Source organism: Rhinatrema bivittatum, chromosome 5 (genome assembly GCF_901001135.1).
Source record: "Rhinatrema bivittatum chromosome 5, aRhiBiv1.1, whole genome shotgun sequence".
Taxonomy (NCBI): domain Eukaryota; kingdom Metazoa; phylum Chordata; class Amphibia; order Gymnophiona; family Rhinatrematidae; genus Rhinatrema; species Rhinatrema bivittatum.
Genome location: NC_042619.1, coordinates 87,769,203 through 87,794,999, shown reverse-complemented (window position 1 = coordinate 87,794,999; position 25,797 = coordinate 87,769,203). Strand labels below are relative to the sequence as shown.

General features: G+C 45.4%; 2 protein-coding genes across 4 annotated transcripts in view; both read left to right on the top strand.

Annotated features, from left to right (window-relative positions):
* Positions 1-2,797, top strand: part of LOC115092065 (complement C1q and tumor necrosis factor-related protein 9A-like) — a 28,163-nt gene extending 25,366 nt beyond the window's left edge. For both annotated transcript variants that reach the window (XM_029602548.1, XM_029602549.1), the window contains exon 4: positions 1,212-2,797. In XM_029602548.1, the coding sequence (XP_029458408.1) occupies positions 1,212-2,014 (803 nt within the window). In that variant the 3' untranslated portion in view covers positions 2,015-2,797. The remainder of the gene's footprint in view (positions 1-1,211) is intronic.
* A 17,275-nt stretch (positions 2,798-20,072) lies between these two features.
* Positions 20,073-25,797, top strand: part of MIPEP (mitochondrial intermediate peptidase) — a 375,213-nt gene continuing 369,488 nt past the window's right edge. The window contains exon 1 of one of the 2 annotated variants that reach the window (XM_029602547.1): positions 20,073-20,605. In XM_029602547.1, coding sequence (XP_029458407.1) covers positions 20,315-20,605 — 291 coding nt within the window. In that variant the 5' untranslated portion in view covers positions 20,073-20,314. The remainder of the gene's footprint in view (positions 20,606-25,797) is intronic. The other variant, XM_029602546.1, reaches the window with a different exon arrangement.

The window sequence follows — 25,797 nt, the reverse complement described above, 5'->3', positions numbered from 1 at the left end:
ATGAAGGCAAAAAAGATGATCCTGTGCTTTTTTTCCCTGAGCCCTTGAGTGGCTCATTGAACATTCTCACTAACGCACCTGTCTGACAGTGATGGGCAGAAGTTTCTATGGAACGTAAACTAAGCTCTTTGAAGATACATTACACTAATGTAAACATACACATATACCGAAGTGGTGAAATCACAGCAATACACTCAGGCCTTGTACATTGACTGTTATCTTCAAGTTTGACAAAACTGTGACCAAAAAGGATTAGTATGTGGATTTGTATTTTTTGAGGAGAGATCTAGAGGGTTTTGCCAATAACTCCTCTTAATTGTGCTTACTAATGTAGACATAAAATTAATGCCTTGGACCTTAAAGATATTTCATGGGAGTCATCATTGAAAAAATATATTCCAATTTCTTGACTACCTGGTAGCATATTCAGCTGTCACTGGTATAAACATATTCCCATTTGAGAAAGAGTCTAGGGTGGAGAAGGGCAACACTGGTCCTCGAGTGCCACAAACCAGTCAGGTATATTTAGGATAGCCTGAAAACCTGACTGGTTTGTGGCACTCAGTGATCAGAGTTGCCTATTCTTGTTCTAAGGGTCTGACCACATCCACTCCAACACTCTCAAAAGAAGTGTCTACTAGTAGTAGTGGAACCAAAGAGACTGGCATCTGTCCTTTTTGTCTAACTGATGCTCAGGGCAGGAAACACACAATTTTGCTTTAACTACTTGTTTCCTGGCCAGTAGAAGCAATTAATAAATAATAATCCTATCCTCAGTTTTATTCCTTGTTAAGTGATATGCCCTTGGCATGGAATGAGGCAACTGGAATATTTTGGTCTTAAACACCCCTTGGCCCATCTGCTGATGTTTACTTATTCAGTATAACACGTTATTTGCCTGTATTTTTTCTCTCTTATTGCAGCCCTTTTTCTCTCACACTGCTTGCTCAATGAGGACATTAAAATTAAATTTGTCATCCTGTACTGACATGAAGATGAGACTGACCTGTAATCAGTCCCAATGTGCTGTAACATTAGTACAGAACTAGAATTAGTCTTCAGTTCCCCACATTGCATTGGCAGGGTATATATCTAATGTAGATTACAATTTGAAAAGTGCTGTTTTTTCTTTTTTAATTAAAGTTTTCAGACATTTCTGATGTACAGTAATGTGCAGAGATTTAAATATTTGTTATCCCTTTCTGCCTTAGGAACAGATGGCAAAGTTGAAGAGAAGGGGATTAAAGGAGAACAAGGACTGCGAGGCTTCCCTGGGAAACTGGGACCTCAGGGAATTCCTGGACCAGTGGGTGACAAGGGTCAAAAAGGAGAACTGGGCCTGCAAGGACGAAAGGGGATAAAAGGTGAAATTGGTCCCCAAGGTCCAGAAGGGATGAAAGGGGGAATTGGCCACCCAGGCAAAACTGGTTTGCCTGGCCCTGATGGTTCCATGGGTAATCAAGGTCCTAAAGGAGAAATAGGACCCCCAGGACCACATGGCAGCCTTGGAGTTCCAGGAGAAAAAGGTGACAAGGGGCTCATGGGGCAAAAAGGAGACACTGGTGATGCTACTTACATTCCAAAAAGCGCCTTCACTGTTGGCCTTACCATTTCCACTAAACTTCCCCCATCCAATGCACCAATCAAATTTGATAAAATCATCTACAATGGACAAAGCCACTATAACCCAGACACTGGCAAGTTCACCTGTCAGTTCTCTGGGGCCTATTACTTCACTTACCACATTACTGTTTATTCAAGGAATGTGCGAGTTGCTCTGGTTAAAAACGGGATGAAAATGCTTCACACTGTGGACAAGTACCAGGGCTCCGAGGACCAGGCCGCTGGAGGTGCAGTCCTTCAGTTGCAGGTGGGAGATGAGGTGTGGCTGCAGACCCATGGCGGAGAGTCTTTTAGTGGGTTGTTTGCAGACCAGGATGATGATACAACTTTCACTGGGTTCCTTCTGTTTGCTGACCCAGGAATAGACATAGCCCAGAAAACAACAAGGTAGGCAATCTAAAAAAAGCCGTGAGGAAACACAAGAGAGGTAGATGCCAGAAAAGTCCTTTTCAAAATCTTTATTGGATGGAGACGTATAAAATTAACAAGGAACGCCCGACTCGGGCAGAGTTTCGCCACTTCCCAGTGGCTGCCTCAGGGGCTCAGTGACTTTCTCAAATTTGAAACAAATTTGAAAATCTTCACTAATGACGTTAGTAATCAAAAGCCATCTGCTACTAAAGATCCGATACCTATAAGGGATCTTGTGAATATACAAAACTCTCAAATTCCCTCTCCAGCTATAAGTTTTTAAAACACTTCACAGAAACTTTTCAAAATTCACCTGAAAGCTATTTTGCTATGTAACAGTACAAGTGGAGACGACACACGCCAACCAGCAGTCTACAAGTATGCGGCGCCATTAAGTGTACAGAGCCGTCAAGTGCATACGTTTTTTCTGTTTCACATTAAGATACGTGTGTACTGCGGATGGCTTTTGATTACTAACATCATAAGTGAATATTTTCAAATTTGTTTCAAATTTGAAAAAGTTACTTCGAGTCCCTGAGGCAGCCACTGGGAAGTGGCGAAACTCGGCCTGAGTCGGGCGATCCTTGTTGATTTTATACGTCTCCATCCAATAAAGAATTTGAAAAGGACTTTTCTGGCATCTACCTCTTTTGTGTTTCCCCAGGAATAGACATAGCCAAAACATTGCCTCATAAGCTAAGCTAAACTGTAATATACTTTGAAATGTTGTTATTGAAACAGAATAATATAGCAACTGAATTAACTTGTTTGCAATTGCTTTGCTTTTTCCAACTTACTGATGCTCATGGGGGTCCTTCCTCTATGATGATTAGAATCAACTCCCAGGTTTCTAAAAACAACCTTTCAGGTGAATTTTGAAAAGTTTCTGTGAAGTGTTTTAAAAACTTATAGCTGGAGAGGGAATTTGAGAGTTTTGTATATTCACAAGATCCCTTACAGGTATCGGATCTTTAGTAGCACAATATTAATAATGCAATGATCCTGATGTGATTTCTCTAGCATTTGTTAATATCTGGTAGTAAAACCCCTAAATATTTCAATCAGCAGTTCTGATGACTGAAAACATAGGACTGGCAGGACGGGGGCAAGGAAATTAGGCTCTCTAGGTGAACCTTCAGCCTTGCACCTTCCCCTCCTTCCCTCTGATAACTAACTTTTACTTTATTTATTACAATAGACTCACTTGTTTGCCAAAATGACCCATGTGAGGAAAACAATTCATATCATCAATATAATATACAAATATATACAAATAATAAAAGTACTTAAATACAAAAACACATTTCACTCTCAGCCTCCCAACAGGAATTAAGTCCCTCCTCACCTCGTCCCCTATCAGCCTTTACCTCCTCCTTACCCCCTTCTCCCAATCAGTAGTGGAGTCCTAAATCCTATGAGAATGGAGACCTATAGTCATACCTGGGAACTCTCCAGATTTGAATCAGAGATTCTGGAATTCCAAAGGAATTGCCAGATCTTTGTGTGTCAATGTAGGAAAACTCTGGCCCACCAGGAAGAAGTCACCTCCAGGACCCGCACAAAGGAGAGGCATTGGCGTGCAGCTAAAAGGGGAGGAGGAGCTCAGTGATGTCTGTCACAAACAGCAACAGTATTGGCATCCACCTGCATGGCCAGAAACAGCAGTAGTGGCCAGGGAGGTCTGTAGAAAGAGCAGGGTGAAAGGTCCGCCCAGAAGGAGCAGTGGAATCATCTGTCTGCATGCTGGCAGAAAGAGGAGTCCCATTGATGTGTAAGCTAAAGGAGAAAGCAGCTGCTGCTGGTGAGAGTTCAGGGCTGGGAGCGGGTGCATGAGTGGGTATGTGTGTGAGGGAGTGTATGTGAGTGAGAGACAATGTGTATGTGGGAGAATGAGAGGCATGAGATTATGTGTTTGTGTGGGAAAGTATGAGTGATCATCGGTGTGTTTATGAGTGAGGAGAATGTTAGTGTTCCTGTGCAGCTCCGATAATCCACAACATTTTCAGGGTGACTGGAAATCAAACATACCATAAGAACATAAGAAAATGCCATACTGGGTCAGACCAAGGGTCCATCAAGCCCACCATCCTGTTTCCAACAGTGGCCAATCCAGGCCATAAGAACCTGGCAAGTACCCAAAAACTAAGTCTATTCCATGTAACCATTGCTAATGGCAGTGGCTATTCTCTAAGTGAACTTAATAGCAGGTAATGGACTTCTCCTCCAAGAACTTATCCAATCCTTTTTTAAACACAGCTATACTAACTGCACGAACCACATTCTCTGGCAACAAATTCCAGAGTTTAATTGTGCGTTGAGTAAAAAAGAACTTTCTCCGATTAGTTTTAAATGTGCCCCATGCTAACTTCATGGAGTGTCCCCTAGTCTTTCTACTATCCGAAAGAGTAAATAACCGATTCACATCTACCCGTTCTAGACCTCTCATGATTTTAAACACCTCTATCATATCCCCCCTCAGTCGTCTCTTCTCCAAGCTGAAAAGTCCTAACCTCTTTAGTCTTTCCTCATAGGGGAGTTGTTCCATTCCCCTTATCATTTTGGTAGCCCTTCTCTGTACCTTCTCCATCGCAATTACATCTTTTTTGAGATGCGGCGACCAGAATTGTACACAGTATTCAAGGTGCGGTCTCACCATGGAGCGATACAGAGGCATTATGACATTTTCCGTTTTATTCATCATTCCTTTTCTAATAATTCCCAACATTCTGTTTTCTTTTTTGACTGCCGCAGCACACTGAACCGACGATTTCAATGTGTTATCCACTATGACACCTAGATCTCTTTCTTGGGTTGTAGCACCTAATATGGAACCCAACATCTTGTAATTATAGCATGGGTTATTTTTCCCTATATGCATCACCTTGCACTTATCCACATTAAATTTCATCTGCCATTTGGATGCCCAATTTTCCAGTCTCACAAGGTCTTCCTGCAATTTATCACAATCTGCTTGTGATTTAACTACTCTGAACAATTTTGTGTCATCTGCAAATTTGATTATCTCACTCGTCGTATTTCTTTCCAGATCATTTATAAATATATTGAACAGTAAGGGTCCCAATACAGATCCCTGAGGCACTCCACTGTCCACTCCCTTCCACTGAGAAAATTGCCCAGGTCCTATTTGCTTTATCCTATCCCATTCTAAGATCAGGCAAAAGGCAGCAATGAGGCAGTGGTGGTGATGGGGTTCGGGGGGAGGAGAAGGACTGGATTTAGAGGCACAGTAGCTCTTTTATGCTCTGTCTACTCCAGTCTCACCCCTCCCCTCTTAGTCTCTGAAGCCCAGGCTAAACCCTGAGAACAAAGTTGAAAGCAAACATCTCAGGTCCTGTCAGCGATGCAGGACTTAAGTTGTACTGGAACGGAGTGGAACAGCTTTCGGGCACTTCTTTGAAGGCTCCCAGACTGGAAGTCACCACCAGTCAGAAGTGGCTGACTTCAATGCAGGGGGCCTTCTTTGACTCTCTGCACCAGAAGCGATTAGTAGCAGTTGTCTCTCAGCAGTCCTGCTCCTCTCCACTTTCCTGAGGCAGAAGAAGAGTGGCGGTGATGGTGGCCACTGCCACCTTGGATCACATTCACTGTGTCCTGAAGCTGTGCTTCCGCAAAAGCGAGAATCTTCTCTCCTGCTGCCACTGCAGTGATTACTCCCCCAAATTTCCATCACTGCAGTGATAGGAGACACTCCTGTCATCTTCACTGAGCTCAGGCTTCCTTCTCTTGAGGTGGGAGTAGTAAGCAGACCTCCGACTACTGTCCCACCGCCTCCAGCGAGCTCCGGCTTCCTTCTTTCACAATGGGAGGCAGTAAGCAGACCTCCACCACTATCTCACTGCCTCCCCTTGCATCAGCCCTGTCTCTTCCAGCAGCAGGAGACTGCAAGCAGAACTAGTAAAAATCAGCACCAAGACCTTAAAAAGGACCTCACACCATCAACAGGCAGGCCTTCCTAGATCCTTCCTGCCAGTGACCACCAAGGTTTAAGTAAAAATGTTGAAAGAGCACGTGTGTGTGTTATAACTTGTAAGAATGTGAACCCTGGGCCGAGGTGAGGTGTCTCCACCCACAGGGAGGAGCCCTGTGAGCCTGTTATTATTTGTGATAGTTGTGGGTGGATCCTTGGGCCGGTGGCAGATGACCACGCCCTCGGGGGAAGATCCCGAGAGGGACCACCGATCAGGCTCAGAGTTGGGAGACAGACACACACTAGTTCTTTTATTAAACTGTTTTAAGAACCACTAGAGGTGGCAGTAGTGAGCTGGAAGAGCCCGGCTGGGCTGTAGTCCCTCAGGCACTGGAACAGCGATCCCAGGATGGCAGAGCTGTAGAGAAACTGAGATAGTGAGTAGGCAGGGTATGCAGAGTTCAAGAACAGAACCTTGATGGTAACACTCACACAATAGTCTCTTGGAACAGCCCCAGAGCTGGAATAAAGTAGGCCCTTGAGGAGTGAGTACCTGGTTCCAGGGAAAGCTCTGAGAGAGAGATGGTAACTCACTGGTGTTGTAGGCAGCGGTAGCAGGTCTGGGAACGTGGGCCCTCGAGGAGCGAATACCGGTTCCAGACTGTGACCTAAAAAGCAAGAGAGAGAGCGGGTACCCCTGGTAAAGTCGGAGGAGGCAGAGTAGCAAGGTATGAGGAGAGCGAATCCCATCCGCAGCGATACCTGGAGGCAGCTAGGTAGGAAACCCTTTGCTAACTCGATTAGCTAGCAAAACAAGAGACCTTTAAATATCTGGTGATGATGACGTCGTCTCAGGGGGCGCCCCTGAGGTTCGCGCCACAGCTGGTTCTTGAGTCAGGGCCGCGTGCGCACCCTTAGGCCTCAGGAGAAACATGGCGGAAGGCAGCATCTAGCTGGTCCGGGAACGCCGGAGGTCGGTAAGATGACGCCGCGGCAACCAAACTTCCATCAACCAAAGAGGGAGTCACCAAATAGGTAAGGTGGGCGGAGTGGAGACGTCGGGCAACAGAGCCTCACTGTCAGTAGGCGGTCTCAGTGGTGCTGACACAGCTGTGGAATAGAGTCTTTATTAAGAAAGAAGAAAGGCACAGCCCGCGGAGCGGGAGGTGCAGTAAGTACAGTTTAGAGCAGAGGGGTATACCCCAGGGATGATACCTCCGATGTGAAGATCTGGTAGTGGCCTGCAGAGTGGGGTACGCCGGGAAGTCTCTCAGTAGTGAAGCTATAGCTCAGATGTGCAGATCCGGTAGTGGCCCGCAGAGGAGGGTACGCCGAAGAAGTGTCTCAGTAGTAGTAATGAGATGGTAGTCTGAGGTGCAGGAACCCCGAAGAGGATCCTGTAGTGATGGTGCGGTAATGGCCTGCAGCGCAGGGTATACCGGAGTGGTTCCTACTAGGGATGATGCGGTAGTGGCCCGAGGCACGGGGTACACAGAAGAGGATCCCACAATGAGGCTTAGTATAGTTGAAGTCCGAGGCAGTAAGGTACTCACAGTAGATAGTTCCATGAGAGATCCCAGGAAGCAGGATAGAAGGAAGTCCAAGGCAGAAGGCCCTCCGAGGAGCGGATAACCAGAGACGAGGAAAGGCCCCCGAGGAGCGGGTACCCAGAACATCTCACACCAAGTGTAGAGTCTGGAATCGGAAGTCCAAGAATGGAGTGGAATTCAGCAATGAGGGAACTCCTTGCTAACTCGTCAAAGCGTAGGACCAGCCAGCTTAACTACAACAGATAGATGATGTCATCTGGAGGGGACACCCCCGAGGTTCCCGCCATGACGTGTACAAAGGGTGCGCATGCGCGCGACTAGGTAATTCCTGAATCAAGATGGCGGTCGGCAGCACCCACGCCATCCCGGGAACGCCAGGCAGGTCGGCGGTGGTCGGCGGAGGCCGCCATTCTCCCAAGAAGTGACAAGGCAGCAAAGAAAGAGGTGAGCATTAGTGGTCGCAGTCATCTGTGACCAACGGGTGAACAATGTGTGTGCAATTGAGAATGTGTGAGCAAGAGAACCAGTGAGCATGTGTGGAAGGGACTACAAGATAGCCAATAAAACTATATGTGAGTTAGTGGGTCTGTGTGTGAGGGAAAGTGTGAGAGAGCATCTGAGTGTGAAAAAGAGTGTGAGCCAGTGAGCATTTGTGAATGAGCATATGAGGGAGTGTGTGTAAGAATGAACATGTATGTTAGAGAGTGTGTATATATATATACATATATGAAAAGACAAACTTTGTATATACCCCTCACCCGCCCCCCCAAGTAATCCATGACAATCTCGGAAGGACTGGAATCAAAATTCCTAGGTATGGTGAGAGGGGGATTTTTTTTTTAATCGAGTGTTTGATGGTCTGCTATATTTTATTGGTGTTTGGGAAATTTAAAAAAATGTTTGAGTATAATTATTGGAAATTCTATTCATTAGCTATTTTGAAATATTTATTCTTTTTATTTGCATGGTTTTACTAATATGATTGATTTTTTAATATTTCTTGATTTTATTATTTGATGTTTTGAGAAATGTTGATTGTTTTTCTATTGTTGCACTGCATTTCCTGTTCCGCTTTTGTTTGCAAGTGTTTGAGAGTGAGGTCACATCTGGCCCAGCCCCACCCTTACCCAACCCACAGTTCCACTTCTTTTTTGTCTACAAATTAAGCCCTTCAGCGACGTAAAGACAGTAAATTTCAAATCGGCATGAGGGTGCACATTGGCATACGTATGTTGGCCTGCTCCCAGGGACGCCGTCATTTTATAGCAGATATGTAGCAAATTTTAAGTGGGCACATGTAAGGGCACACAAATGCCACTTCTACCATTTAAATTGGGTATTTTAGAAGGGGCATCCCCAGTTCAGAGATAGGTCCTCCAAACCCCCCCTAATTTAATAGCCTTCACTCCTCCCAGTTAGCCCTGACGCTTAAAATCCTGCAGATCTGCCTATTTTTCTTTATTGTTTTAATTTACACATCATCCACAGCAGAAGGAAAGTTGTGTGACAGAAGGCCTTGGCGCATGCTGGATTGCATAAGTATTTACATGCGCATCTCAAGTTCAGCACCGAAATGCCCATTCCCTCCCACACCCCACCCTTTTTGAAAACTTCCGAGATGCGTGTGCTGCAGGAGATACGCGCACATCTTGGCAGCTTTTAAAATCCACTTGGCGTGCGCGAGCCCAACATATTCACGCATCCCCTAATTAATACGCATGTCCAGCTTTTAAAATTCACCTTATAGTTAGTCAAACCACTATAAAACAACATAAAACCTAAAAACACAAAGTAAACAAGTCCATGGTGAAAAGCACAACTTGGATATGGCTGTTTATTTGTGCACCCAAAAGATAAGAAAACAAAGTGATCAAAAGCACCCATGGCTCTTTGAGTTGTGCCAGAAACTATTATTTTGCTACCATTGTTGCTGTTCTTTGCTATCCCTATAAATTGGCGCCCTAGGCCAAAGTTATTATTTATGAAGTTTAAGTTTAAACCAAATATTTAAGTTTAACCCCTGTTACCATGTATAATATACTCATTAGTGTTTTGTGTTTCCATGTAAAGCCTGTTGCTGCATTATGTTCCATTGTAAACCGAGGTGATATTCCAAATGTGCCGCGGTATATAAAAAAAAACCCCTTAAATCAATAAATAAATAAATTTGCCTAATGCTTAAACCAGCCCCCTCCCCAACACACAAACAACTGACAGTGTACAAAAAAAAATGGATTTTGATAGATAGACTTTTATTTATATTATGGAAAGGACAGAGCTCATTAAGATTTATTTTAAGTATACTTATATGCTTTTCATTAGGATTCTTACTTTTAAAGCAAGAAATCTTTCACACATACTCAGAACCAAGTGGGCAAAATAAAATACATACAGGTTATTAGAGAGAAACTGAACACAAGAACATAAGAATTGCTATGCTGGGTCAGACCAAGATCCATCGAGCCCAGCAACCTGTCCTCAGACAGTGGCCAATCCAGGTAGCAAGTACATGGCAGATCCCATAAAGTAGATCTATTTTCTGTTATTCCCAGGGATAGCAAAAACTTTTAGTCTACCTGGCTAATAATGTATTATGGAATTTTTCCTCCAGGAACTTCTCCGATCCCCTTTTGAACTCTACTATGTTAGTTGCTTTGATCACATCCTCTGGCAACAGATTCCACAGCTTGACTGTGTGCAGAGTGCAAAAATACTTTCTATGATTTGTTTGGAATGTTGGTTGTTAGTTTCATGGAGTGGTTCCCTTGTTTCAGTATTATTAGAGAGGGCAAACAACTGTCCCTTATTTACCTGGTCCACCCCACTCATGATTTCATAAATTTTTGTCCTCTCAGCCGTCTCTCTTCCATGCTCCAGATCCTCTAGCCTCTTATCATAGGAAAGATGTTCCATTCCCTTCATCATTTTTGTGACCCTTCTCTGTACCTTTTCTAAATCTGCTGTCTTTCTTGAGATGGGGAGAACAGAACTGGACACAATTCTCAAGGTGAGGCTGCACTATGGATCGATACAGAAGCAAGATGATATTTTCCATTTCTTTCAGATCATTCCTAACATTATATTCGCTTTTGGACTGCCGCCACGCATGGAGCCAAGGATTTCAATGTAATGTCCATAAGGACTTCTAGGGCCTTTTCCTAGGTAGTGATTCCCAATACAGAACCCAGCACCATTTACCTACAGTTGGGATTATTTTTACCTATGTGCGTCACTTTGCACTTTTCTAAATTAAATTTCATCTGCCATTGAGTTGTCCAGTCTCCTAATCTCACAAGGCCCTTTTGGCAGTAGCTCACAATCTGCTACTGTTTTAACAAAATTTGAATAATTTTGTGTCATCTGCAAATTTGATCATCTCACTTGTGTTCCTTTTTTCCTGATCATTTATGAATATGTTAAACAGCAAAGGTCTCAGTACTGATTTATTTTATTTATTTATTTAAGGTTTTTATATACCGGCAATCATGAGAACATATCTTGCTGGTTTACATGAAACGGTTGTGCATTAAATACATCAAACTAGAACTGAGGTGACCGAAGGTACAGTTACAAATAACAAGGGTAGCAAAACTTGGTGAGGAGGAAGAAATAGGAAAGAATAAATGGTTAAACGATATACAAGACAAATTACAAGTTATGTGCAAATGGCATGATTAATGGCTGAATGTTTTAGAGGAGTCCTTGGATTGTGTCCTTGGATTGTGTCATTAACTTGTGTCTGGGAAAGCTTGCTTGAATAACCAAGTCTTAAGTCTTTTCCTAAAAGTTAGGAGGCAGGGTTCTAGTCTGAGATCTGTGGGTAAGGAATTCCACAGAAGGGGGCCAGCTGTGGAGGTGGCGCGATCTCTTAGGGTAATGTGTCTAGTCGTTTTCGCAGGGGGAACTTGGAGTGTGCCTCTATAAACATCTCTGGTAGGTCTTGTCGAGTTGTATATTTGGAGAGGGAATTGAAGATCGAGGGAAGTGCATTGATGTATAGTTTTGAAAATGATACATATGGCTTTGTACATGATACGGAAGTATACGGGTAGCCAATGTAGCTCTTTCAGGATGGGTGATATGTGGTCTCTTTTTCTTGTGCCTGTTAGTAGTCGGGCTGCTGAATTTTGCACCATCTGTAATGGTTTGGAATAGGAAGAAGGCAGACCTAGCAATAGGGAATTGCAATAGTCTAATTTTGAAAAAATGACTGCCTGGATGATCGTTCTGAAGTCTTGAGCATGGAAGAGAGGTCTTATCCTTTTCAAAACCTGGAGTTTAAAGAAGCAGTCTTTGGTCTGATACTCCACTTACGACCTTTCTCCATTTGGAAAACTGATAATTTAGTCCTACACTTTTTCTAACCTTTTAACCAGTTAACAACCCACAACAGAACATTGCCTTCTATCCCATGACTTCGTAATTTCCTGAGAAGTCTCACATGAGACGTTATCAAATGCTATCTGAAAATCCAAATACACTATATCAACTGGCTCACCTTTATTTACGCCTTCAAAAATTCCAAGAGATTGGTAAGACAAGACTTTCTCTTGCTAAAACCATGTTGACCATAAAGCTATGTGGCCAGTGATATTGTTTTTAAGAATGACTTCTACCATTTTGCCTGGCAGTGATGTCAGGCTTACTGGTCTATAGTTTCCCAGATGACCCATGGAGCCCTTTTTAAAAATTGGCATATTGGCCGCCTTCCAGTCTTCAGGAATCATGGCTGGTTTAAATATGTTACAGATTACTAGTAACAGGTTGGCAATTTCATGTTTTAGTTCTTTTAGAATTCTAGGGTGGATACTATCCGGTCCCAGTGATTTGTTACTCTCCGATACAGTAAAGTGGGGCCGTGGTTACCCCGCTCCTAACCCGCTTTCTACTCACTTTCCTGCCGCGTTAGCCCTTCCTGCGATACACTATCCCCTTTAACCCATCCTCACCGCCTCTTTAAATCACCGGGTAACCCCTTCCGCAAGCGGCATGTATATTAGATGTAAACCATTGGATTAGCTATTCCCTCCCATACAGTAATGCGCGCCCCGACTATCACCTTTTTAACCTGGAGTTTAGCCGCGCGTTTAACCTGCTAATTTACCACCTACCCCTACCCCTGCGTTTGAGGCAGGGGTAAGGGTAGACAGCAAACTTTCCCCCAAAAAGAAACCTAAAATCCCCTCCTCCCGAAGCTACTCGACATGTTATCAACTTACTTTTTGTTGCTTTCAGCCCCTTCAACCTTCTCTGCCGTCCTCAGGAGGTGCCAGCGGCGAAAGCGGCTTGCAGCGGCCCCCCCGGTCCCGGTTCTCCTGGCTCTCGACAATGTTCCCGCAGGTACTCCAGCTCGACTTCTGGCTGACAGCTACCCCCCCAAAAAAAGACTGCTGAGTTATGGCCTTGGAAGCGAAGCGAACTTTCATGGGCTTGAGCGTCCAAATTGAAGGGCGCTCAAGCCAATGAAAGCACAGGGATGGCCGTGACGTCACGCCCGCCCGTCCCTGTGCTTTCATTGGCATGAGCGCCCGTCAATTTGGGCGCTCATGCCAATGAAAGCACAGGGACGGCCGTGACATCACGCCCGCCCGTTCCTGTGCTTTCATTGGCTTGAGCGCTCGTCAATTTGGACGCTCAAGCCAATGAAAGCACAGGGACGGGCGGGCGTGACGTCTTTTTTTTTCCCCCTTGGCTGCACCCGCGCTCTTTTAATTTCTTGGCCGCTGGTGACGTGAGCGCTGGAGGCAGCCCGCTGTCTCCTTTTATTTCCTGCTGCTGCCTATCTGGGGTCCAGTTGTGGGCCTTTGTCTCCTTTCCCTTTCTTTGGCTGGCACCGGCCTGGGCTACGGAAGGAACCCGCAGTCTGTCATGTCACGGCCGTCCCTGTGCTTTCATTGGCTTGAGCGCCCGTCAATTTGGACGCTCAAGCCAATGAAAGCACAGGGACGGGCGGGCGTGACAGCGCTCAAGCCCAGGAAAGTACGCTTCGCTTCGGTTTCAAGGCCGTAACTTAGCAGTCTGGGGGGGGGGGAGGGGGTAGCTGTCAGCCGGAAGTCGAGCTGGAGTACCTGCTAGAACATCATCGAGAGCCAGGAGAACCGGGACCGGGGGGGGGACACCGCTGCAAGCCGCTTTCGCCGCCGGCTGCCCCCCCTCCGAAGGACGGCAGAGAAGGCTGAAAAGGCTGAAAAACAACAAAAGGTAAGTTGGCACTTGTCGAGCCGCTTCGGGAGGAGGGGATTTTAGGTTTTTAGGTTTTCATGGGTTAAAGTTGGGATCCACTTCCTGCTGCCTGTCAGGTACCAGCGCACCCAGGATACTGTATAGGCGCTGTATTAAGCGCCTATACAGTAAAATCGGTTGCGCGGGCCTAACGCTTCCCCTAACGCTTCGCAGATGCGGCTTGCATTTGCATGCCATTTCAATAGACTATCGAGCGGTATGTGATCAGAACAGTGCGTGGGGCAAACGAGGGTGCGCCCGGCACTGCCGCACTCTAATGCGTCCTTACTGTATCGACCCAATTTAGCAAACTGATTTATTACATCTTCCATTGTCACTGATATTTGATTTAATTGCTCAGAATCTCCACCATTAAAAGAATGTTTCAGGTATGGGTAAGTTCCTCACATCGGCCTCTGTAAAGACCAAGGCAAAGGATTCACTTTGTCACTTCCTTGTCCTCACTGAGCACCCCTTTTGCCCCTTGCTCATTTTTGAAAATGATTTGTTTAATGCACAATAACAAAATGAAGGTGTTACAAATTGATCCTTAATTCGGTTACAGCAATAATTGGTATGTTCTGTATAGATGACATATCGATTACAGCGTTGTACTGTACACAAGCATACAATAAACATAGGTGTGACACGACAAAAGGATAATGTCTTGTGTTCAGTTGTATTTCATTTTTAACCCCATGCCCCCTTTCCAAAAAGATTCCTCCCACCCCCCTTATGGTGCCTATTGTGGTATCTGGCTCTCGATCTGGTATCAGTATGTGTGTGTGTTTGTGTGTGTGGGGTGCTTATATTCACTTTGTGATGAATTTCAAGATCTTGTTCTGGGTCTCAGGCTGGGTGTTTCGCCATTCAATGTATGGTGCCCAAGATCTTTTCAAGGTAGGGAGTCATGTAGAGTGGTGAGCCTATACATAGTATAAAGACTGGCAAGCCTGATTTGAATATGAGATTTCTGAGGTATCTCGTTTTTGCGCCACCAAGCCATGAGTTCGCAGTGAGCCTCTACAATAACAATTTGAATTAAGTGGCAGAATTTCTCGTCTGAGGTGCAGACTTCTATGAATAGTAGCAGGAGTCTATCCACATGAAAAGGAATAGTTTCCTCTGCCACACTTTTATGATTTTGGGACGTATGCTTATGGGAAGGGTCTGGAATGGGTAGCAAAATCAGGGCAGAATGTTCATTTTAATAGTGTGTATTTTACCTAGCCAGGACAACTGTGACCTTTCCCATTTCTCTAGGTCTATAGTTACTTCCCTCAAGAGTGGACTGTAGTTGATCTCAAATAGTTTCCCCAAATCCGTCCCCCGTCTTATCCCTAGATATTTTACACTTCCATTGGCCCCTTTAAAAGGAAGATTGATCTTGATGTCCGATGCCTCCTTGGGCCCCTGGTTTAGGTTAAGGATTTCAGACGTCTCCTTATTAACTTTAAAGCCTAACTTACCATATCTCCACATCTCCTTAAGTAAGAGGGAGAGGGAGATGATGGCATCTGTGAGAACAGGATGTTATCTGCGAACAGGATGTCATCTTGTATGCGTGTGCCCCCACTTTTATACCAGCAATTTTCCTGTTGGCTCTAATCCGGTCGGCAAAGGGTTTCAGATAGAATGCGAATGGGAAGGGGGGGGGGGGGGGCAATGGGCATCCCTCTCTCATTCCCCAAGTAACCTTGAAGAAGTTTGAGTACCCACCGTTGACCCGGATGCTCGTTTTTGGTTGGTGGTATAGGGCTTTGACCCATGTTAAAAAATGTGGACCCAATCCAAATCTGTGAAGGACCTGGAACAGAAAGGCCCAGTGCACCCTGTCAAATGCTTTTTCGGCATCGACCGCCAGTAGTATTGCTGATGTTTTCACTTTCTGTACCCACCACACTGTGTTTAGGAACCTGTGGGTGTTGTCTGATCCTAGCCTTCCTGGCACAAAGCCTGATTGATCTAGGGGCCACTAGACCTAGCCGCTGAGCTAGAATTTTGGCTAATATTTAAAGATCTATGTTAATTAGGGAGATGGGTCTATATGACCTGCAGTGTGGGGTCACATCCCTCTTTGGGGATCACAATGATGCCCGCTAAATTGGAGCCTACCGCTAGCTGGCCTCCCTCTCTCAGGTAGTTGAACATTGTAGTGACTATAGCCTGTTTGCAGGATTTGTAGAATCTATCTGTGTAACCATCTAGTCCTGGGGCTTTCCCCAGTTTAAGGTTGGAAATGGCTTCTAGTACCTCTTCCTCCCTAATTTTAGCGTTCAGATGCTCTCTTGCCTCTTCAGGATACTTGCCACGTGGTTCAGTCTTTCTTGTTTTGAGGTTGTGCTTTGGTGTGGATCTCCTGTGGGTTTACTGGTACGCTGATTCCAATTTCTTTCAGTGTGTCTGTGGCCTCTGTTACAGACTGCACTTTTGAAGATTTTCCCTTGTATGGTGAATTGTAATCTAATGGGGGGAATAGCCAACGATACCTGATATCAGATTTCTTTATTGTGTTAATGATTCTGCAGAAGTCCCTGTGCTTCTTGATTGTAGTTGATAGGTCCTGGAAAATTTCCACTTTCATAGAAACATAGAAATGACGGCAGAAGACGACCAAACGGCCCATCAAGTCTGCCCAGCAAGCTACGCACTTTATCCATTTTTTTTCCCTTTTTCTCTCTCCCACCTGTTACTATTGGCTTCCAGTACCCTCCAGCCCTAATTCCCCTCCACCCAATTTAGAGAGCAGCTCTGTATCTGCATCCAAGTGACATCCAGCTCAATTAGGGGTAGCAACCGCTGGAACAAGCAGGCCACCCCCTTGCCCCATACTCTTACCCACCCCTGTTTTTATTTTTTTGTTTTGTTTTATTTTTTTTTTGGAAATAGCAGCCCTCCATCCTTCCGCTCCGTGAAGGTGGAACACCAACTTCTGGCCACTGGCATTCCGCTCCGTGAATGCCTCTGTGGCTACTGCCGCTCCGTGCAGTGTCTGAATGCCTCTGTGGCTACGGCCGCTCCGTGCAGTGTCTGAATGCCGCTGTGGCTACGGCCGCTCCGTGCAGTGTCTGAATGCCTCCGTGGCTACGGCCGCTCCGTGCAGTGTCTGAATGCCTCCGTGGCTACGGCCGCTCCGTGCAGTGTCTGAATGCCTCCGTGGCTACTGCCGCTCCGTGCAGTGTTTGAATGCCTCCACTTTATTCACGCCCTCTAGACTTGATGGATCCACAGTGTTTATCCCACGCCCCTTTGAAGTCGTTCACAGTTTTAGACTTCACCACTTCCTCCGGAAGGGCATTCCAGGCATCCACCACCCTTTCCGTGAAGAAACACTTCCTGACATTGGTTCTTAGTCTTCCTCCCTGGAGCCTCAGCTCGTGACCTCTGGTTCTGCTGATTTTTTTCTGACGGAAAAGGTTTGTCGTTGTCTTTGGATCATTAAAGTTTTTCAAGTATCTGAAAGTCTGAATCATATCACCCCTGCTCCTCCTTTCCTCCAGGGAGTACATATTTAGATTCTTCAATCTCTCCTCGTATGTCATGCTATGAAGACTCTCCAACTTCCTGATCGCCCTTCTCTGTACCGCTTCCATCTTGTCCTTGTCTCTTTGTAGATACGGTCTCCAGAACTGAACACAGTACTCCAGTTGTGGCCTCACCAAGGATCTGTACAAGGGGATAATCACTTCCCTTTTCTTACTCGATATTCCTCTCTCTATGCATCCCAGCATTCTTCTGGCTTTTGCTATCGCCTTGTCGCATTGTTTTGCAGACTTCATATCATTAGACACTATCATTAGACTTCATATCATTAGACACTATTTCTGGCCTTGCCACTCCACATGGCCCATTTGTCTGGCAATCCAGGCTACTCGCTCTTTGATAGTGAAGTCGTGAAAACAGGCCACTATGTCCCTCAGTAGGTTGCCCCTTGGGATGTCTAGGGATCTATGAGCTCTGTCCAGTTTTATCACTGTGTCTTCCGCCTTGCCTTCTATGGATTCTAGTACAGTGGAGCATATGCTGGTCACTGTAGTGTGGCAGTTGTATTCAGGGAGTTTCTGCACTCCTCTGAATCAAAAGGTTGGCTTTCTGGGACCTATTTTCAAAGTCCTCTCTTTTGTCTTTCAGTGCTGTGATGGAGTTAGCGAAGGTTATGTTTTCCTTCTGCAGGGCGGCTATAACTGAGGCTTGATCATCCAGCCGTGACTCTGCCTCTTCTGTTCGGTGTCCCAGCACTGCTATGTCTTCCTTTACCTCTGCGATCCATCCCCCGACTTCAGCACGGAGAGTTGCCATATCCTGCCTCATTTCAGCGAACCACTTTCAGAATTCTGCACGTTGGCAAGCCTCCGTCCTCTGCTTTGCTGTTATCTTTATTTTTTCCACTGGTGCAGTTTTCTATTTGAATTTTGTGGCTGTCTGCTGCTGCTGACGCCATGTGATCTGCTTCCCTTGTTTCTTCCGATTCAGCGAGTTGCAGGCTTTTCTGCAGGCAAAGGAGAAGCGCTGCTGGTCAGGTTTTCTCTTTGTCACAGCCATCCTCTGTGCTTTTGGTGTCTGAAAGCAATCTTCAGGGAATTTTTTTTGTCCTCTGAGTGCACCGCTATTGATCTTGTTGCTTCGTGGATGATGGGAGCCCCGGGTCTAGGTATCTATTGTGGTGGATGGCATCACTTCCTCCTCGCCCCTTAGCCATTTAGTGGCCTAACTGACCTTCACAGGTTTTTTGCTTTGAATATACCTGAAATAGTTTTTATAAGTTTTTACTTTCCTGGCAAGCCTTTTCTTAAAGTCTCTCTTGGCCTAATTACTGTTCTACATCTAACTTATCAGTGCTTTTGCTCTTGCCTATTTTCATCGTTTGGGGATGCTTTCCATTTTCTGAAGGATGCATTTTTAGCTTTTACTGCCTCCTTTTCCTTACCACTAAACTACATTGGCTGTCTTTGGGAGAAATAAAGGACAAGCATCATGTTGTATTTAAGCCCTCTCTGGTGATAAAAAGACAGAACTGCAACTGAGAGAACATAGCTCATTAATGGAACAATGCAATAAAGTGCTCTCAGGTTAGCACACAGTTTCGACGCATGGGTGGACGTGCGTTTTGGATGCGCTGTGCTACAAACGCATGTGTAGCTAATAGCGCTCATCAACTGTAAATGCCATGTAGATGAGGTTATTAGCTATTACCCAGATGCAGAAAAAAACAGCACCCAATGCACACTCGTTAATGAAGCAAACTTAACACCAGCCCCAGGGCTGGTATTAAGTCAAACCGCGAGTCGATTGCGCCGGAGAAATTGAAAAAATATTGTTCTATGGGGTTCTTCCTACTCGGTATCATTACTATACTCAATTCTACTGCTTGTGATGTAAGAATAAACCTGGGTAGAACGCTATTGATTTGAGATGCGCATTCACTTTTTGAACCAGTGGGGCAAACAAAACCAATCATGTAAGCGGTTATTCTGGGAATAAATATGGAGCACTTTAAAATAAAGCTGGGCAATTGAAAGGGCTTCAGACCTTCCGCAGAGGCTTGAACAGATGCGCGCCCGTTGTAATCCCGGGCACCCGATGCAATAAGTGCTAGGGACGTACAATTGTTCCCTAGCGTGACCCTGTTAATGCAGCCACACATTTGCATACTGTATCGAGCGCCCAGAGGCTGTAAAGGCGCATGCATTGGAAAAAAAACGGGCATCCAGTTTGGATGCAATTTTTTATAGGCATGATATTGCGTCAGCCGCTTAGCTGGGCTAGCAAAATAGATCTTTTTTCCTCTCACTGGGAGCCTGACATAATATTGTAAGAAATGTGCAAGGCACTTCAGTGCATATTTTCTTTACTCAGACCCAAAAAGAGTTAGCATTCAATGCAATATGTTAGTTTCATTAATTACTTAGTCCTGGGGATTCTGCGCTACTTCGGAATGAGGAATTTGTGCAGAATTCCCCCTCCACTTGTACAATCCAGGCCACACCGCCACTCCGAGCACTATCGCAGTCAAGATTGTGGCAATAATTCATATTTGCTCCAGAAGCCTTGCCGGAAGACAGCGCAGCACGGGTCAAGCTCGCAGAAGGCAGCGCAGCTCTGCTTACAGCTTAGCAACACGAGCCCGCCCCCTCCTCTGAAGGCGAAGTTATCACCGGGAGAGCGAGAAGAGAACGGTACAAGGGAAAAATAACTCCATATATATATATATCTATCCCAGGAAACCATGCTTGGTACACATTCAGGAAGTTTTATTGACATGACAATGTGCATATGAGTCGCTAAAGTAACTACATAAGCACAAATCAAAACGCCTTGAATATCTCACCGTAAAAAGGAGTGGAACTAGCACTGAAATTTCAAGCCTGAGCCGGAGGCACGACGGGGACTCGCCCTACAACTCGTCTGAACCCTCTCAAACCAGTAAATGTTCAGTGAGAAAGACAGCAAGAGATTACTACATGGCCAAAATTAAAGAGAGAACAGTAATGTCAACATCCCATGTGCAGCCATATAAGAACAAACCATAGTTGCCGCCCTTCCTAAGATGTCGGCTCTGTAAGTCCGATGCGTCATCATTATGAACCAACCGACACGACGACGCACCGTACAGCAGCTCCGGCGCGCTATGATTACGGTGCCCGCAATCCGTCCTTTGCGGGTTGGTTGTATCGCTCCTCGCGTGAGTTGCGGGCCGGTGTTGGGGAGTAGTGTTCCTGGGCGCACAATGCTGCCCAGCGGGCGTATGCTGGCCGGCGTGCTGCGTTTGGGCTCCTGTCGCCCGCTCAGCACTAGTTGGTCCCCCGTGGGCGCTGCCTTCAATGCCCAAACGGTGCAGAAAAAACTGGAACTGTGCGGCGGCAGCAATCAGGTGAGAAGCAGCCGAGCTATGGTGGGTAGTCACTAGGAGGCGCTATAGAGCTAGCCTGCCTAGCATCGCTGTCACTTCGGATACCCACTCCAGACTGCACTTTTAAGTGATGCATGTAGCAGTCAGACATAATATTTATTTTTCTATTTAATTCCTTGGAGAGGTTCTTAAGTCTATGTATGTATACTATGTACCCTTTTCCCAGGATCGATGCATAGATCTCTGGTAAAATCCCAGAGAGGAATAAGGGGAAAGCAGAAACAACTTAAATTACTCCTGGGGGAATTTTGTGCAAAAAAACCCCAACTCTGCACACAACTTAAAATTCTACCCCCAAAAACTTTAAATTCTGCAAAATTCTGCATACTTTGTCAAAATAATACCATACAAGATAATGTTTAAGTTATTAATTAAAAATGTAATATAGGAAACAGTTAAAGATGTAGAGTTTAAAATATTTTGAGCAGAATGTCCCTAGTTCACTTTAAGAGTGTTTCTTCCACCCTTTTTCCTTACTCCTCTAGCGAGTCTCCTTTCACTTTGCCCTCTCAGGCCCCAACTCCTCCACCTGCCACAATCTTTTCCCTCCCCCTCTAGGCTCAATACCTTCTACTCTATCTCCACTTCCAGAATTTGACCCCTCTCTCAGTATTGCCCCTCACACAGGCTCTCTCTGTCCCCCCCCCCCCCCTCCCCCCCCCCAAGCACCCTCTCTCTAGTGCACATACACAACCCCTCATACAGCCTCTTTCTCTCACACATATTCTCTCATACAGACTCCCTCTCTCTCTCTCTCTTATGTACCCCCCCATACAGATGCCCTCACGCACACACCCTCATACATACTCCCTCTCTCTGTAATGCACACATATGCACCTTCATACTGACTCCCCCTTTCTCATGCACACACATGCACCTTCATACTGACTCCCCCTCTCTCATGCACACACCCTATTATACAGGCTCCCTCTCTCTCACCCCCCCTCTTATTCTCTCTCTCTCTCTCACCCCCTCTTATACAGGCGCTCTCTCTTCCCCACACACCCCCTCTTATGCAGGCACTCTCTCTCTCCCACACACCCCCTCTTATACAGGCGCGCTCTCTCTCTCTCCCACACACCCCCTCTTATACAGGCGCGCTCTCTCTCTCTCACACCCCCTCTTATACAGGCGCGCTCTCTCTCTCTCCCACACACCTCCTCTTATACAGGCGCTCTCACACACACGCTCTTATACAGGCACTCTCTCACACACACACACTCTTACACTGGCTCTCTCTCTCTCTCACTCACTCACACACACACACACACACACTCTTACACTGGCTCTCTCACACACACACACACCCCTATTATACAGGCTCTCTTTCTCTCTCTCACACACCCTCTTATACAGGCTCTCTTTCTTTCCCAGACACACCCTCTTGTACAGGCTCCCTCTCTCTTTCACACACACCGTCTTGTACAGGCTCTCTCTCTCACACAAACCCCCTCTTATACAGACTCCCTCTCTCACGCATACACCCTCATACATCCCTGCACACTAGCTCCCTATCTCGCTCAGCTTCCCCTACACTTAGGCTCCCTCTCTCTTTCTCACACATATGCATATCCCTTCATACAGGTTCGTTCTCACACATACACACACCCTTCTCACACAGGTTCTCTCACTCACAAACAAGCATCCTCACATGCACACAATCCCTTTTTTACACACACCAGCTCCCAATCTCTCAAACACATACACACTCCTTCCCAATCTCCTCACATAGACTCCCTCTTACTGGCTCTCATCCACACACCCTCACACATGCTCTCTCTCTCTCTCTAACCCCTTAGGCTCACAGTCTTCCACACACAGACTCACTCTCAATGGGGCCTGCTCCATCTTCGCCCGGAACAGGATGGTCTCCGCTCGCGGCATGCCGGGGCCTGTTCCATCTTTTCCGCGAGCAGGACAGGCTCTGCTTGCGACATGCTGGGGCCTGCCATATTCTGCGCAAAATCTATGCAGCTGTGCAGGAGGAGAATTCTGCACAAATTCTGTGCTCTGCAGTAGTGTAGAATTCCCCCAGGACTATTAAATACAATCAGGAAGATTTTAAAACCATGTGAATTCACACTTTTTATTTCCTTCCTCTCCCCAAAAACTGCAAAAACAAAAATTTGGGTGACAAAGAAAAACATGTAGGCTCAACAAACTAAGCAGGAACTAGAAAAAATTATGTTTTAAGGAATCTAGTTAACACTGCTGTGTATCATGTAACTTTATTTGCTTCTTTAATTACTGTTTTCTCTATTATGAAGGAAACACAATAGAGAGCATACCTATTTTAATGCAGCTACTTACACAGTTGAATGCAACTTTAGAATTTGGAATTTTAGTCTACCTTTCTAAATAATGCTGTTTACTGCATAATTAATAATTCAGGTTTAATATTCCCTTCCCTAAAGCTCTTACAATTTAAGTGTGTACATGAGGCAGCAGGAAATAAGATCTTACATGAGTCACTTTAAATGTTGGTGATGAAGTGTGATTTGAACCTGGTTTCTCTAGTTTTCAGACCATTGCTCTAAAAACTAGGCTACAGTTTCACACGTTATTGCCTCTAAAACCCATCTGCATCACTCTTCTTGTGAGCAGTGCATTCTCCTAGAGTTCATAGGCTGTATAATATGTATTAGCAACATAGCAAGGTGCATCTGGACCCTGTTAGGGTTATAGTAATTTCTTTAACCAGAATTGTCTCTTTCTTTCGATAAGTAGGCTGAATTAGCCGTGCTGTCTTGGGTGAAGTCATCCGATGGCGCACAATATAGAGCCTTCTCAAAGTAGCAGAGCTTTGGCGCTCTGCTCATGCACAGCAGTTCCTGCACAACTGCCCAGTTTCTCAGTATTCAGACAGATTAATCCATGACCAGTGGGCTACGCACCTCTACCAGCAGATGGAGACAGAGCAAAGCTGACATCACAGTATATATTCCACCGCCAGTATTCTCCATCTCTAGCAGATTGCTTTTTAAAAAAAAAAAAAAAAAAGGGAATAGAAGGCATTTAATCACGCACCGCTTTTGTAGTGGATAGGAAAATTGGTGTGTTTTTTTTGTCATAGAATACACAACACAATTATTTATAAGTATAGAAGTTTTACTTATAAGTCTGAGAATAAGCAATAAAAGCATACAAGACTAAAGTTTGCATTAAAGAATATATACAAAGATACTTCCCCTTCACAGTTTCCAATATCAGTCTGATATATCTTTAGAAAGATGGAAACACATCGTTGGAAAACCAGGAACAGTTCATCAGGCACCTCATTAACCACTGTAATGTTCAAAAACTTTTCCTCTGATCTGTTTTTTCTCTGATTTCAGACACTTAACCTGATGTTGGTTTTTTTATGTTGATTCTTCTGACCTTTATCCTAGTTTCAGTTTTTCTCTAGGCTACTCTCATGTGTACTCGAAGCCCCAACTGTCTGTGCTTATCACATCAGCAAACATTTAGATGTGGCCAAGTGGCTACTGTCCTGCTTTCACTGATATCTGCACAGTTAGCCTCTTGAGTAACTGCTCTTTAATATATCTGATCTCATGACCTGTTTCTTGTTACAAGGCAAGCTAAGAAAAATGGCATATGTGTTCTCAGAATTTATTTGCCTTATATCAAATAATCACACTAGTAATATTAGTGATTCTCTGCTCCACCTACTTCTATCAAGGTACAAAGTTCTTCACGTAAACTAAATAACTGCTTAAAATAATTTACCACAGCTTCTCTTGAGAAGATACGTTGTTGTCCTGTCCCTCCCTCAATCAAATTCTCCTAAAGTGATATCTCATGATACCTTCCTCAGTCAAGTGCCTTGGTGTGTTAGTCTGTTTTCCGGCATGGACTTAGCTGCCAGGAGAGAATTAGCTAAGAGGCTAGCTAATTCAGGAAAGCCAAGCGCAGCTGTAAAGGCATTAGCCCTCTGTCCCTGCAGCCAGAGACCGACTCTGTACTTGGCTGGGACAGGCTGAGCTCAGGCAAAGGGATGTAAAAAAAAAAATAAAAAATTAAATACATAAAATAGAGAGGGATAATTTTAGGGATTCCTCCCCCTCCCCTTTCTGGTCTGGTCTCTGAGCCTCAGCGTGTCAATCTGATGTTCATTCCGGCCTCTGTGTGAGGGGTTGGGGAGTCACAGCAGTTTTGGTGGGTTGAGCAGCCTTTTGGCTAGGACTTGCTTTCAGGCTTTTCTGAGTTACTGCATGGTAGGTCGCAGCAGCGTTTGCGTGCTGCCTCCTGTGCAAGTCTGCTGTGAAACAGTGACTGATGTCAGTTCGCACCTGTGCATCCAGGTTGGGCATCTGTCTGGACTGTGTGGACTGGGTGTCCACATTTTGGTGTCCATAGTGTGTGCATTCCTCGGATCATAGTGCCTTAGCTCTTCATCATGAGATGCGTGTCCTCCCATATTTGGGCGTCCTGTTTTTTGGGCATCCTGTCTGGGCTTGCCTTGTACAGGACGCACAGTTGGATGCACAATTGTCAGACGCTTGTTTGTAAACGTACTCCTAGTGGACGTTTTATCTATGCCTCCGGTAGCAAAGAATCCTAAGCACCTTGCGCTTTGCACCGCTTGCCATATTTGGGCATCACAGCAGGGTGTCCCCTCTAATCTTGTCAGTGCTGTTTGGAGGCTAAGGGAGAGCTGTCTCCCATGGATTTGGCTGAGCCCAGCCCTTCCCAACAGGATGCAGGAATGGGACCAGAGGGGGGTCTGTCAGAAGTTTTGCTTGGTTTTGAGGCTCCCCCTAACTGGAATTTCAGCAGAGGAGGACTTCTCAGTGGGCGCCTCTCCAATACCCACTGGTATTTTTATGGATCCTTTTGCCTTTTTTCTAGTGTGGAATTATTTTCAAGGGCAGCAGTCCCTTTTAATGTTTGGGACCGGCCAAACCTGTAAGTTCAGGATCACAGACTGTGGAATCCCGCAAGTCTGGTGCTGCAGGTAAGCATCGGAGTGCGCCCCAGACTGCTGCGGGTTCCGCTGATGGGGACCCTGCTGGCTCGGATGACGAAGGTGATCCTTTCTTCCTGGAGGGCAGAGAAATCCCTCTGGGTTTGGAGTCATATAGATGGGTCACTGGCTCTGATCTCCCAGACACTGATGATGCTGGGAGTGCCGGGTGTTGGTTCCATGTCTG